We start from the raw sequence: 15,196 nt of genomic DNA on the forward strand, positions 1-15,196 counted from the left end.
CAGCCAATGCAAGATGATATTGCATAGGAACAGTAAGAGCTTAGAACAGATGTGTACTGATAAGGGTGTTTCAAATATTGTTGTATACAGCACATGGCCATGCAGTCTAATTGGAATACTAATAAAAAGACTGTAAAATTAGAGATTTTATCTATCCAGTTGGTCAGAGTCCTTTTCTATACTTGGGATCTTAGAAAAGGAACATAGGAGTCATTTTAAAATAGGCATGTCCAGTCACTTCTCCTTACAGAAGTTCCTATAGATAAGATTAAATTGCCTCTTAGACCTGCTATGTATAAAATGATAGTTTGAAAGAGAAGTCTAAACATTAAATAAAAAAATAAAGTAAAATAATTCTGGCCTCTTTAACTGGTGTAGAAACTTTAGTAAGTGCATATGAAGATTTTCCCTATATATTTTGGCACTGTTAAATGGATCATAAGGTATTAGTGTGCAGCTGCATCTGAGACCCAAGTCAAGAAAAATGTTGCTTACTTAGGATTTGGCTCCTGAGTCAAAATATACAGACTTATTTGTATAAACTGTAGGTAGATGATGATTAAAAATATGAAGAGAGGGTAATTATCAGGATATGGCATCTTAAATGTGAAATACAAAAAAATTAAAAAAAAAAAAAAATCAAACCAGAAGGGAGGGTAAAGATGGTGTAGCAGAAATCTGGTACTTTTAGGACAAGTTCACTTTTCCTAACAGACTGGTTTTTTGCATGAACTTGCCATCTGGGGATGAATGTTTCTTTGGCATAAAATTATAAAACTTCTTTAACTGCTTTGCAAATTGCTCTAATTCCTCTGCTTTCTGAGAATGCTAGAAGCCTGGTATAATGAGTTTAAGAACAACTATTAAACATACAGCTTTCAAATCTACCATTCATGAAGTGTCTGTTCATTTCATGAATTGCATCTGCTTCAGTGGCTTGTATAAAGATTTTAGTAAGAGATGAGGATTTTGAACGAAGGTTCAGTGGTGTGTGCAAGTGAAGTATTGGAAATCTGGTAACATTAAAACAATGGTTAGCGTCAAGAAATATCCTGAAATAGCACTACTTGAGCAAACATTCAGGATTTCAGTGTAATTAATCTTTGTGGCTCGACAGTAAAATCTTTATTCACATTACTTCAGAGTCATCTTTTTGTCTATAATTGAATTCCAGAAGCATACATACTGAGATTTTCTTAAAAGGCCTTTGCATTCCTTGAAAGACAGCAATGGTTTGTGACTTAAATGGCCATATTAAATCAGGAAAGACAAAATACAAGTTTCTGGAGACAAAATATTCAGCTCATAAATTACTCAATTTACTTGGAGCAATTCAAAATCAAAAAGTAATTTAATTCAGTCCTTACAGGAAGCAAAGTGCCTCGGATATCTGATTAAGTAATTTCCTTGTCTGATACCTACCTCTTTACTGTTTCAACTTTCCCACATCAAAGAAAAGTTTTTGACGTGTGCTGAGGCTCAGGATTGAAATGGAAAGAACCTGAACTTCTGAAGAAGGTTCTCAAGTAAAATAGTGTTTATAGGAGTTTCAGCTAGCTCAAGTTCCAGGAAAGAGAAAGTGTCCTTAGCATTCCTTTAATCATCCTTTCTTCAGTTAGATCATATCAGCCTTTCTTAAGTCAAATCAATTCTCTACTTGCTGTTTTGTGCATTGGATTTATTTAGACTTCTTCATTTAATCTAGAGTTCTTATAGAGGCAGCCTACCTAGCAGGTGAACAGCTGTATTGTCTAGTTTGTTCACATTTCTAGAGTATTTCAAGGTTTTTACGTCTGTCGCTCCAGGACTACCATATATCATGATATAATAAAAAGAAATTTACGGAAATGGCACTAGATAAAATTGAATTCCTGTTACCAGTTCCTTCATTCTCTGTCTTGCTGGATTCAGTGAGACAATGACTGAACACTTGGAAGCAGAAATACTAGATTAATTTTGGAAACAGAAATTAAACCTGTTTTTCTTTTGTTCCTTTCATTTTTTTTCCTTTGTAGTTTCAAAAAAAGGTTAAGAAGTAGACCACTACTGGGAGAGCAGTGAGTAAGGAGAAACTGGAGAGCTTTAGTACACTTAAAATAAACTAGGAAAACTGTTATGTTCTGGACAGTGCAAGACAGCAAGATAACTGTCTCAGTTTGCAGTCTTAACATGTGATGCCAGGTCTGAGTTTTCAACTGGCAGATGTGTGTGATGGCTTTGCTTTGCCCCTTTGAATTGTGCTCATGTCTATTAAAAAATACAAAGGCAAACACATACAGTATATATGAATTATATATTAATCAGGACAATTCTATGGATGAAATTATATCCTGTGTTTTTAGAGGACTGTAGATTTTAGAGGAGAAAAGTTAAATGCCTGAGGGTAATTGACAAGCCTTGTAGCAAGTCAGTGAGTGTTTTATTAAAGTTGGTACCTTTACAACTAATGAAACACTGAACAGCTCTTTGCCAGTGTGTCTAGGTACCTTTTCTTACCCAGAGTGCCTGGCAAATTTAAAAGCATGAAGTAATATTTCTAGTAAGTAATGTAGTGCTGTTTTCTTCTGCAAAGGCAGTATACTAGAATTTAAAATCCATAGAAAACAGGGAGCAACATTTCCCTTCTACATAAACTGACATCTAAATGTTTCAACTGGGTAACTACAAAAACAAGCTGAGTGAGAAAAGCCTGCAAGCCCTTTGCAAGAAAATCCCACAGCTCCACCATCATTGATTACTATCGAATGTAACTATAGTGTATGTCAGCAAGTAATAGATAAAAACACTACTCAGCAGAAGAAAGATCAACCCAGAACACACTTAAGTCCAAAACCTTAGTTACATCCCTGATTTTAAAAGGCTGACTGCTGGGTGCCATTTTTCTGAGGAAATACAAATTATACAAAGTAGTATTGCATTAAAAAAGCAAAAAATAAGAAACTTGAGTAGATCAACTTTTCAGCCTCTTGAATGGATTGGATGCTGTGTGTTTGGGTAAAATTGGAATTGACTAGGTAAAGAACAAGAGAATGTAGTGATCATGAGACTCAGATTCTTCAGTTAGATTTCAATTGAAAAAGGCAGAGTAGAATGTGTTCTGAGTTTTAAAACAGGCAGTGGCTGTATCTATACTGCTCTATACAGCAAATCTGGTCTGTGCCATTGGTAAAGACCAGGCCAGCTTGGGAAGGACTGTCACTGTTAATAGTGAAAGATCACTTGCTTCTATAATGAACATCAAGTCAACTCAATTCAAATGTTACCTCTCATTTTACAATAAACTGCATTTAGACTTGAGGTAGGAGAATTCTTGTTATAATTTTCTGATCAAGAACTTAAAAGATCTGGGAAATGATGGTGTGAGGTTAGGTAGTGTGGGACAGAGGATCTAAAAGCACGTTTTGTGAGTGAGAGCAGAATCATTTGCAGGGAGGTGCTTAAATATGTGGATTTGGAGAATGTCCAGGTGGAAGAGTTAAACAGTATGAGGGTGATGGAGAGGCTATTTTGTTGACATGAGGAAGAGAAGGAAATACTTTAAAATGCCTGAAGTTCGCTTATGTTGGCTTTCCCTACATTTTCTGTGTTTTGCCATTTACTTATGTTGTAGCTTAATACCTGCATGTATGGCCAAAAGAAAAAGAACTAGAACGACCAACCAAAACAGTACAGAAAAGTGCCAAGGAATAAAACTATGTTTGTTTATTTCAACAGAATGCTGAAATTTCGGTATTTGAGGTGAACATCCGTTTTGTTGGTGGATTACTTTCAGCTTACTATCTTTCAGGAGAAGAGGTAAGATATTTCCATGTGGCTTATCTGAAATATATAGATAAATAGGTAACTTTTAGTTAATTTTATTTATCAGAATTAAACTCATTTAGACCTTTGAAAATTGCTTGTCCAGTGGATGTTCTTGTTTCTGCTGCTGTTGCTTTGTGTAGGTCTGAAAGCGTTAAATGATTTTTGTTTTTATTTCTGAATAGAAGCCATACCCAGTACATTCTTAATGGGCTTTGTTCATGAATGTGTAATTAGGGAGTTCCTGTGCCATAATAGTGGTAGCTCTGCTGCATTGGGTACCTGCTTCACAAATTGATTTGGAGGATGTTCTTTAACTCCTCTGAACTCTGCTTCTCTTGATCTTCCTTCTTGAAGCTTCAACTCACGTGAAGAAGACATGTTAAGAATGAAAGGATAACTGGCAAACCCATGCATGTGAATGTCTTTAAAGCATTAATATCCCGTTAATCTCTATAGCCTGTCGTGGTTTCTGGACAGAATGAAGAAGCAATTTCATATAAGGGCTTTGATTAATGCAATTATTTCTGTAATATATTTAGAGAAGGCTATACTAAGTAAAAGGTACTGGCATATTTTAATTTTTTAGCTTGACATTTGAAAAGTCTTTAATCTTACTAGTTTAAGTTTTTGTTACTGCTTCTGGATTATAGTAGTATTTTATTGTGGGATTAACACAAGTTAATACTCTTTAACTGTAATTTGAATTTATCATTGGATTTCTTTAAATCCAAAGCAATTACTGGGTGAACTCTAAAAACCTTGAAGATACATAATTTTATTTTGTATGTAAATTTCAGAAATGCTGGATGAAGCTCTGGTTTAAACCTGTCACTTTAACTTCTAGGATGTATGTGATAGTCTTTGTTAAAATTTCTCATTATGTTAAAGCAGGTGTGATTGGGTCATGCACCTGACAAAGCAGCTACAAGGAGACAGTGTTTCTCTGACACTTTACGTCTTAAGTAGGTTTACCTATTTATTTCCCCTGGGCTTGTCCTAATTGTAGGTGGTATCGAAAAGGCACTAATGTTTTAAAAGATACAGCTTTTTGTATTTTAACTGATATATAATTTTCAGGGTGGGGGGGGAAGTGCTCTTAGACCCATTTCAAATTCACACTTAGCAGTAATGAAAAAAAATGAGAGGTGCTTGATAACTGGCTTCTTCATCTTTACTAAAAGCTGTTTTACTTAATATTTCATCTCAGATTCTTGAAGGAAATCACTTGTCCTCCTACAGTAACTCACAATTAAAGATGAACAGAATTGAAAAGTCTTCCTTCTGCAATATAATAGCTGCATCTTTCACTGCGTATCTATTTCTCGCAAACAGGATTTAACTTTTCCAGTCTAACTTAGAGTTACATTTTAATAAACTGGTTCCAACAGAAGCAGAGGATGCTTCTTGGCAGACAATGAGCTGGTAGAGAACTGCACGTGAACCTTTATATCAAGCAGCAGTTGTCTGTTAATAAATGCCTGAACCATTTGTCATCAGTGTTGTTGATTTCACATATATGTTGGTGGCTTATATCTTGTGTCTGTTAATGTGCAGGCTGACTTTCAACCAGTGCATATATATAGTTCCTCCTAAATAACACCTAATCATTCCTTCTCAACCATTCCTTCATCTTTGAAGAGGCAGTTTTACCACCACCTCTTGATTAGCTTGATAGCAACACCAGTGTTCAAATAAAACTGTTGTACAAACAAAATCAAGAAACACTTGAAACAAAAGTTGTTCCACATAGTGCATAAGTGGAACTCTTTACAGAGGAATATTAGGGATACCAGGTGCTGATGTCCATACTAAAAATGAATTAACTCATTAATGAGGGTAAAATGGGCCCCTAAACACTAAGATGATGTGTATGATTAAGCAGGATCTTGACCTCTTCCAGGGTGAGAAAGACACTGTCCATGCTCGCCACCAGTTTTCATACTCTTTGATAGACATCTGGTGTCCAAGACAGAATGATCTCTCTAAAGTAACGGTTGCTTTGGTGGCTTAGAGAGTGCAACCCAGCATACTCTGCCTTCATCAGATTTAGGAAAATTTCCCAATATGACTCCTAAATCGAGGACACTGACTAGCCAGCTTCTGCCTGTGGGAGGAGTGGGATGAGGCCATTCTGGGGACAGAGTAGCAGTGTGAGGTTTCCTGTGTTGCCTGGGTGTGTCCTTCACTGGTGCTGCTGGCACGTTTAGAAAGGACTGAAATCCCCAGAAGCTGGCTGCCACCATACAAAATGCACATTTAATCATCCTTTAGTCCATTACATTAGTGGGTGTTCCTGAGGAGGCAGAACAACCTGCATGCTGGCTGTTTGGAGAACTAAGCTTTCTCAGTTAAAAGCTCATTTTATTCTTTATCAGATTAAGTATTTAAAAGTATTATATTAGTTTATCAATATCCTAATTAAAGAAAGCTTTGTTTCAGTAAAAGCAGTGACAGAAATAATTATTGTTGGTACTTCTGAATTACATTTCCATGGGTAATGATGCAAAGCTGCAACATACTGTATGTTCCATAATAATTTGTAAGTCTAACTAATCATGATTAAAGAATGTGCTGTCACACTGAGTAGTTCGTAAAGCATCCTGCTCACATAATGGTTCATTTAGATAAAGGCACCAATATGACTAATTTTAAAAATTAACAGTTTAATACTTTGCCTCTTGATGACTGTGGGCTGCTTATTTGCAAATAGAGCTATGAGATGCATTATATTAAACTTCTTAAAATTTTGGCATTATTAGAATTAATATGAAATGCCTAAAAATGCTAGAATAGTGTCATACACACTACTTTTTTTTTTAAATTATTTTATGATTGCTCTTTAAACCCCTAGAAAGTAATTCCAGTGAAATACCAAACTGAATTTGTAAAACACCTACAAATAACAGAAAACTTGATTTCATAGTAATATGACATGTGAATGCTTCCTTGTATTTCCCCATGAGTCAATAATAAGGGATTATTAAGAATAAGCCTGGTTCCTTTAAAGGAGTGCTAGTATTTTTTTGTTCAATTGTTTATTTGTAAGAAAGAATCTGGAAGAGCCTGTTGTATGGTAAGTTTAAACCATAGGAATATGACAGATTTATTTGCAAATTTTCTTGTTTGTTTGGGTTTTGTTGTTGTTGTTGTTCAAATTAAACCTGAATTCATTAGTAGAAGTGATTTCTCTTCTGAGCAACTTAGTATGTGACGTTTTTTGGTTTTGTACTGAAAAATAAGAAGCCTAGTAAGGGAGAGATTTGTTTTACAAATGCTTTGTGATACTTACTGGTCTCATGTCAAATTCCAGTGTAGCAGGGGTCAGGAGTATTGCATGTGGCAAAATCCCCTGTTCTGCAGACCCAGATATTTCTTTTACTCTTGCTTAAATTAAGCACACTTCCAAACGTAGTTCTATAAGGAGATAATTGGTTAACTTTTGGACAAGGACAGCACTGAGTCCTCTTTCTTGGAATTTATGGAGATGACAAATACTATTTTTGAGCAGTGGAATCTTCACTGTTGGAATTAATAGTGATACTGGTGCTGAGAATCATTATAAGCTTATGGCACAGCTTGTGAGAATATACAAGCTTAAAGACTGATCTGGGTGGCTCTTCTGGTTTGCTGATAGCTGGTTCTTAAAGGTCCTGCTAAAGTTATGTATTAAGGGTTGAAGGTTGGTTCCACAATCAGGAATAATATGTTGCATAGGCAGAAATAGAAGGAGCTTTTAATAATTGTTGATTGTATGAGTAGCAAAAATTGAATACAAAATGCTCTGAAGTGAATTAGGAGCATGAGTTTCAGATCCAGCTAGTAAGTTCCCTGATTCCTTAGAAGCTTTTCCATTTTTTGGATGGGATGAGGTTGTGTTTTTGTTTTCCTTCGTTTTTTTCCCAGAGCGAAAATATTTTTGATTCAGCAGCTGTTCTTCCTGCATAATATATGCTTCTCTTTCCTAGGACTAGTGATAGTTAACTTCACTGGAAAAAGATAAAGTTAGTAATGGTGTTCATATTGCCATTTCTCTTCCTGACTTTAAGCAGCAATGTGACAGATACTTTTTTTTTCCTTTGGCAGTATCTCCTGCTTTTAAGGAACACAACTGTTAATTAGAAATAAAAAAGCAAAAAAAAAGAAAAAGGAAAAAAAAAAAGAAAAAAGAGACTAGTTTATATCTGCATTTAAAACAGGTGTTACAGTGCTGCTATTGAACCTCACTTGATCTTGGCCTCCTGTCTGACTTAAGAGCTAATCATTGCCTGCTTAAAACAACCATCCGTCAGTGATGGTAGTGCTGTCTTATTAATGAGGAGCAGCCATGAAATAATGATGCAGGTGCTATTGATCTAGAGCTGCCTTTGCCAAGATAACCACAAAACATTGCTGACTTCATATAATGCTAAGACATTCTCCCGAATTGAGCTGTAGCTATTATAGCTGGCTCTCCCTCTCTTGTAGAGGTCTCCTTTCATAGAGAATATTTAAATTCCATATATATAAAAAACACAATTCATCACTTAGGAATCTTGAATAGTAGAAGGGTGAAGTTGGTCACTTGTAGAAAGGTATTGGCCTATTTATTCAAATCAGGAGTGTAAGTTCCAGTATAGATGCCTAGGGGATCTTATCTCACCACTGTGAGAATTGACCCCATATTTTATCTCCGCTTCCTTTCACTTAAGTTGACACTAATTAACAAGAGGACTTTTCCTTTTATGTCTTAGAAGCTTGATTTCTAATGCTGTTTGAAACTCCAGGCATACTGTAGCAGCTTGATCACTTCTGTGTGAATGCCACTGAACTTGCTTAAGTATCTTCACAGACTGGCAGTAGAATTCCCTGTTTGGAAGAAACTAGAAGGCTGCAGTTGCCTGTAGTTCTGCAGCCCTGTTTTCAGATTTCGGTCCTGTTTGCCACCTACCATCCATCTGCTGCCACTTGAAGTGATACATCAGTACTTAAGCAGTGTTATGTTTTAGTTCCTTTAGAGCTCTGAAATGATCTTGGTGATTTGTTTCTTTTTAATTAATTTATCTTCTTTTTCAACTTCTGTATTTCACACAATCCTGGAGTCATTCAGCTTGGAAAGGACCTCAAGAGATCATCTAGTCCAGCCTCAATACGGGGACAATGCATTGGGCTTGTTGTTTTAAGAATCTCCTTGCATGGGAACTTCCCTAGGCTCTTCAAGATTGAACATTGGAGCAAGTTTAGCTTATCTGCAATGGCTTTTATTTCATGTACTCTTTTACACAAACATTAGTATTTCAGTCTCTTCACCACCTTTTACAGATCTAATGCTGTTCTCTTTCTGTGCTAGCTGCAGCAAAATGTACTACAGAATCCCTGTGTATTCACATTCTGGAGATAACCTCGACTCCTGCATTTTTCTTTGATGTAGATTGTTCTTCTGCTATTCCGAACAGACTGCCCTTCCGTCTTCTATTTCTGTCTCTTTAAGTTCCTGCAGTGCAATTATACTGTCATGGTAGATGAAATCCATCCCTGTTAAATAGGTTCCCTAAATCCAGAAGCCTCCACATTCCTAGTACTCCTGGCCCCTCTCTCCCAATGTTACTTGCTGAGCTGCTCCATGCTCAGAGCTGGCCCCACACATAAAGCTGTGGAAACTTCAAAGAATAGTAACAGAAATGCTGGTTTCCAGTCTTGCACTTAATGCAAATTTTTCTTCTTGGGTTTCCTCCTCTTTCCAATCTGCTTTGGAGTTGCTAGCACCACATACACATATCATGACTGAGAACTCTTTCTCAGGTCTTAAGAACTCAAAGCTTTATGGAGCCTCTGCCACCTGTACCCCAGGCATGCCATCAGCTGCCAGCACGAACAACTTTTGTGCCTCATAAAACAGCCCCTCAGGCTGCTCTGCTGACATAAAGTGAAAATAGTGGCACTTGACATTAGTTTGGTGAATTGCTGTCTGCTGGAGTTCAGCAGGGGCTGTGTTTCTCTTTCAGATGTCTGTCATCAGCATGAATGTCCACAGCAGGGGAGCAGAGTAGCTATGGTGATAGCCTGCTGCAGCTGCCATATCTACACCTGCTAACCTATGGTGAAACCAGCAGCCAGAGCCCTGATTTTAGTCTGAGAAACATGAGTTTGGGAGTCTGATGTGTACACAACCTCATTCTTCATTTTTAGTGGTTTTCCCTTTTGTGTCTTGTTTGGGGATTTTTTCAAAACAACACAGCTAATTGTTTGGGCAAACTTATTTGATATGCTTTTGCATTCATGCATTGACATCAGAAATAACTGAACAGAAATGCTTTATTGCTCATTACAGTAAGCAAAAATCCCTGCTTACCTCCAGACTACTATAGTCTGATGCTAAAGCTGGTCAACTGTTAGAAAGGATGATAATGAGAACCAAGTAATATTTGTTTGTAGCAGCTGGTATGTTTGACATGAGCTCCTGAGCTATATTAAGTAGAACTCTGGCAGCTGAGAGAAAGGTGGTTTGTTTATTCTGAGGATTTGGCTCTCAACCAGCTCCTGTAGTTTAACTTGATTGTGGTCCTACAGAACAGTTGGAGAGGGCTTATCTACCATAAGTACTCATATAGGTGCCTTTCCTTTTGAGCAGCAGCTCTAGAGAGACTTGAAAGAAGAATTATTTGCATAAGTTAATATTCTATACAGAAGAAATTACATCCTGTTAACAGCCTGTCCAGAGTCACCCTGCATGTGCAAAAAAACTCAGTCTCCAGAAAAGTCTCTTTCATTTATCTCAGTATTCAGTTCTGTCATTTTGCAGCATCAAATGCAATTGCAATAATAAAGCAGAATAAAAGAGGAGTAAAAACATTGCCTGAAGAGTTAGTAGGATTGTCCTGTTTTGCAATTTTGATAGATAGTGTATAATATATGGTGAAAAACATGGTTCTTTGGAGTAATTTGCAACCAGTGTTGAGATTGTTGCAAGTATACTATCTAGAGAATAAACCTTATATACAATTTTACAGCCAAGAATCTGCCTAATTTCTGCAAAATGAAAGCAACACAAAACCAGCAGGACTAGGTCAGCGTGTAATTTTATCCTCCTTTAGTTCTAAGCTATAGAAAAAATGTAGGAAAGTATATTCACTCTGTGGATCTATTATAAAATTTGATTATGTCATGAGTAATAAATGTTACTGAACCACCATACTTTTTTATTTTTAACCCAGAAAGTACAGGTAGAAATAGTATGTACTTGCATTTTACTCTGGGCATGGAGTAACTCTTCATTTCTTCATCTAATTTTATCAAAATGTTTAGTTAGTTTATTTAAGATTCCATCTTGTGTTCTGTCTCCATAGACTGAGTCTGATCCAGAGGTTATTTTTCGTTAAGTAGATGATGACGTCCTCTCCTTATTAGCTTAGGGAAGATAAAAGCATAAACCATCCATTGGAAGATTCCTGTGTTTTTCATTCTGTTGACAACTACTGAGTCATTCCATCAGATTCCCAAGTCTGCGAACACTTCTACTTTTGTATCTTTTTAGCAAAAATTTAAATTACATTACAAAACTTAAATTCTATGAAATAATACATAAGTGTTCAGTCATTTTAAGTATTTTAAATACAAATCAAGTGAATGGAAGTTTACAATGAAATTGGGAAAGCTCTCATCCAATTTGCTGTTTGAAGGATCAGATTAGAGATTCATTACAAAATACCACTTTGTGCTTCATACAAGTCCTGCTGCTTGAAGCTAACTGAAAATCATTGAGAAAATTGAATGCCTGAAATCAGAAGCAGACATCATTGCTGTTCTTGCATGCCCTTCCTGCCTTCAGCAATAGGTACAGATAATAGCATCTTTGCTGCAGAAGAATCAGATATTTTTTTAGTGTCCCTTAGGTTTAGCAATACAGCTTGCTCAGCAGTTCAAGTCTGAAACAGATATGCACAAGGTTCACTGGCTTGAAGTTAACATGAACTCTCCTGATCAATTTATAGAGTGCTAATTGGCCTGTGTATTTTTCTTTTTTCAAGATCTATTGTTTGTGCTTTTTCAAACAATCAAAATCTAAAAGATTTGAAGGGAAAGGAGGGAACTTTTTATAAAGGTCTTTCAAAAATTACAGGAATCCACATGATATTTGTTTACCTTTTTTTTTTTTTTTTTTTTTACAAATGCAACAGTTGAATAATGTTGATAGATGTTGTGGTTGATAAATGAATGCAGTTCCTGTCTCTCTGGTGCCAAAAGCTATCCTCTGCCATGCGGAGGCTGTATTTGCACCCTATGTGCAAATGACTGAGAAGGAATTTGGAAAAGATATTCACATGAAAAATCCTATGCTGCTTCCAATGCAACGGGTGCCAAGGGATTGGGGGGTTTTGGCAGTTGATGACTCCTAAACAGAGCTGTCATGAAGCATTTGAAAGACAAATCTTTGTTTTCCTCAAATAAATGAATATAATACCTCATTTTGCATAGGGCCAAGTGCACAGAAATGAGCAAACTGCAAACTTTTCTTAAGCCAAAGACTGGGAGGAGTTAATGAAGATTTGAAAGGTGAAAAAGAGGAGCAGTATGTACTGCCTGTGTTTCATATAAATCTCACTTGCTTTCCTGAAGGAAAAATAGTTTAGAATGCATTTAAACAGCAAATTCAGTTTCTTAGCCTAGTCTTTACATTGCAAGTCTTTTGTCAACAAGTATTACACTTTTGTATTCCCAGGGGTATTAGCTGTCCAGCTCTCCTACTGTTTAATTTTCTAGTAAAGCATAAGATATAAGAGAAGTCAGACAGTGGTAAGGTATGCTGAAGAACTCTGAATGTGTTTGATGTGTTCAGCTCTGCTATTCTCCACTCATCACCTTTGATCACTTACATTAACCCACCTGACCTTGATAACTCCTTCAAATAGTAGCTAATTAAGACACTACCGTATGAAGGGACTCTTGTAGCTCAGGTACATGAAGGCTCAAAAGCTTATTTTAACATCCAAAAAAAAACAACCTTATGTAAACTGGCAGAACTCTAAAGCAAAGAAGGAAGATCATTCCAGCAGCAATGTTACTGGAGTACAATCAACTTTCAGTTGACAGAAAGCAATCTTCTTTCTGGCTTCAATGGCCAGTTCCATTGTTTCTTATGAATCAGATGTATTGAAGTACCAAAAAGGCCCTGTAACTAGATAATCTGAAGAACTAGATGTGTCTGGTTTGTTTCTTTTTCAGCCTGTAGGCAGTCATCTGCTTTTGCAGGCTAAGCACAATAACCACACTAGTTGTTTGTGGAAGCTAGTTCAGTCCAGTTAGTGCTTTAAAGTTGTGTTGTCCCTTGAGGGGCAAGTTGTCCTTATTTTTTGCAAGAATGACTAGATAATTTTACAGTCCAGCAGATACCCAGGATCATCATGTAAAAAGGATATGCTGTGAAATTCTCTTCCATTTTTCTTCAAAAACTCTTGTTTTCTTGAAACCTTCAGCTGCAGAACAAAATCAGCAGCTCACAATGCCATTTCTTAAAGGATGCTATTTTCCCTACTTGTTCTTAAAAACACTATTCATAGTATACAGACAGTTTCGATCTTTTTCCTGTTATCATGCAAAACTAGTGCATGAAAACTCAAACCTTCTCATCGGCATTTGCTGCTTGTGGGGTGTTTCTGTGCTCAGTCTTTTCTCTCCACAGTTGCCTTTATTGCCATTTATATTCTAGAGGGAAAAGCAAATAATCTTTCTGATTCCAGGCAAGATCAGTAACTGCTGAGATGCTCTGGGCAAACATTGCCACACTGCTGCAGGAGACTGTGGGGATGGGACTTGGCATGTCTGGGCAGACTTATTCCAATGTTAAATGCCATCAGCCCTTCTGATTTGCTTGAAAGTTGTGTGTTAATTTAATATGATTATCAACTGATCCAGGGCCAAAAGTAAAGACTTACTGAGATAGCAAGAACTCCTTGCTCAACCATTTTTTTTCTTGACAGAATGTAACGGTGATAGAAGAAATGAGCGTAACTGATGCTAAGAAGCCCCTATTCTAAATCATACTTTTAAGACTTATTTGTATCTAGTTACAACTTGTAATTACAAGTTTTGATTTACATAACCATCAAATATATATAAAAAAATAATTAAGTGAAACCAGCAAAGTATTCCCTCTAGGAATAGTGTGTGAAGTGTTCAGTCAAACAGTAAGATGAAACACTAAAGCCATGTCATGACTTTTGGTAAAAATGGAGAGCGTTTACATGACTCAAGTCTTTTTTTCTTTCCCCCATTTCAAGTGGAGAGGGGTAGAAAGCAGTGTATTGATACCTATATATGCTAACATGGATACTTACATAATATTACATTACATTAATATGCATTACACAGTATGCATACATGCATATTAATGCTTATAACCATTATTAACTCCAAATATACAGCGTATTAAAAAATAATGTTAATCTTTGAATAGAACATCTTATGACTGTTTAATTTGAGGGATTATTTTGAGGTTTAACTGTGATAAAAGTTTTAACTGCAGAGAATTCAGAGAAGCAGTTGAATTGCTCATAGATTTATGACTAGCTCTTCACTGCTCTTCAGTCAGAGCACTTGTTTCTGACTTCAGAATTGAAAATGTCTACTTGCTTCCTTATATTTTAGTCACTTTAGTTTTATGGCTTGTCCAGCAAGAGGAATAGTCTTACAGTAAACAGAAAGGAATTGAATTAGTCTGCCTGATGATTTAACTTACAACATAAAAGCAGCTTCTTAAATCATAGTTCTCTCTTGAAGCCTCCTGTTTGGCTTACATAAAAAGAACTACAAGAGAGCTGACATTTCTTTTATTTAATTTAAGGAAAATACCCAAGCACTTTATTTACCTTTATTTTGGTTGTGTGCATTATTCATCAGGCACTGTGACTGTTGTGTTTCAGAGAAATCTCAACAATAAGAAAGCAAGCACTGAGTTAAGAAATCATCATCTTTTTCTGCTATATGAAAGAGGTTTTTACGTGTTACATTACTTACATTAAAAGCAAGATAGAAGGTGTGTTCGAGGTGTTGTAGAGGAAGCAACCTGCAGACTATGCTAAATGTTAACAAGTTGCTCTCCTCTGAAGAATAACTTCTTAGGAATGCATCATCAGTGCAACTGCTAGTGTGAAAAAATTCACCTGTCATGAAATCAAGCTAAGCTGTTTGCACAGTTGCAAATCCAGGCTGAATTTACCCAACTGACACCTTCTCAATCCTATTGTTTTTTAACTGAATTTACCAAAACACATTAAATAAATAGTTTCTATAATAGTGGTTGTGACAGCCACTAACTTTTACTTGCAATCTGAGAAACCACTGAGACATGAGGGCTGAACAGATAAACATCTTAATTCCTTTTCCATATATATAAAAGTGAAACAGAAGCAGTCTGTAG

At 36.3% G+C, this 15,196-nt stretch overlaps 1 protein-coding gene across 2 annotated transcripts in view; it reads left to right on the forward strand.

Annotated features, from left to right (window-relative positions):
* The window catches only part of MAN1A1 (mannosidase alpha class 1A member 1), a 138,622-nt gene that overhangs the window by 54,174 nt on the left and 69,252 nt on the right, over positions 1–15,196 (forward strand). For both annotated transcript variants that reach the window (XM_051612973.1, XM_051612972.1), the window contains exon 4: positions 3,715–3,795. In XM_051612973.1, coding sequence (XP_051468933.1) covers positions 3,715–3,795 — 81 coding nt within the window. The remainder of the gene's footprint in view (positions 1–3,714; positions 3,796–15,196) is intronic.

The sequence above is a fragment of the Apus apus genome, chromosome 3, assembly GCF_020740795.1.
Source record: "Apus apus isolate bApuApu2 chromosome 3, bApuApu2.pri.cur, whole genome shotgun sequence".
NCBI lineage: Eukaryota > Metazoa > Chordata > Aves > Apodiformes > Apodidae > Apus > Apus apus.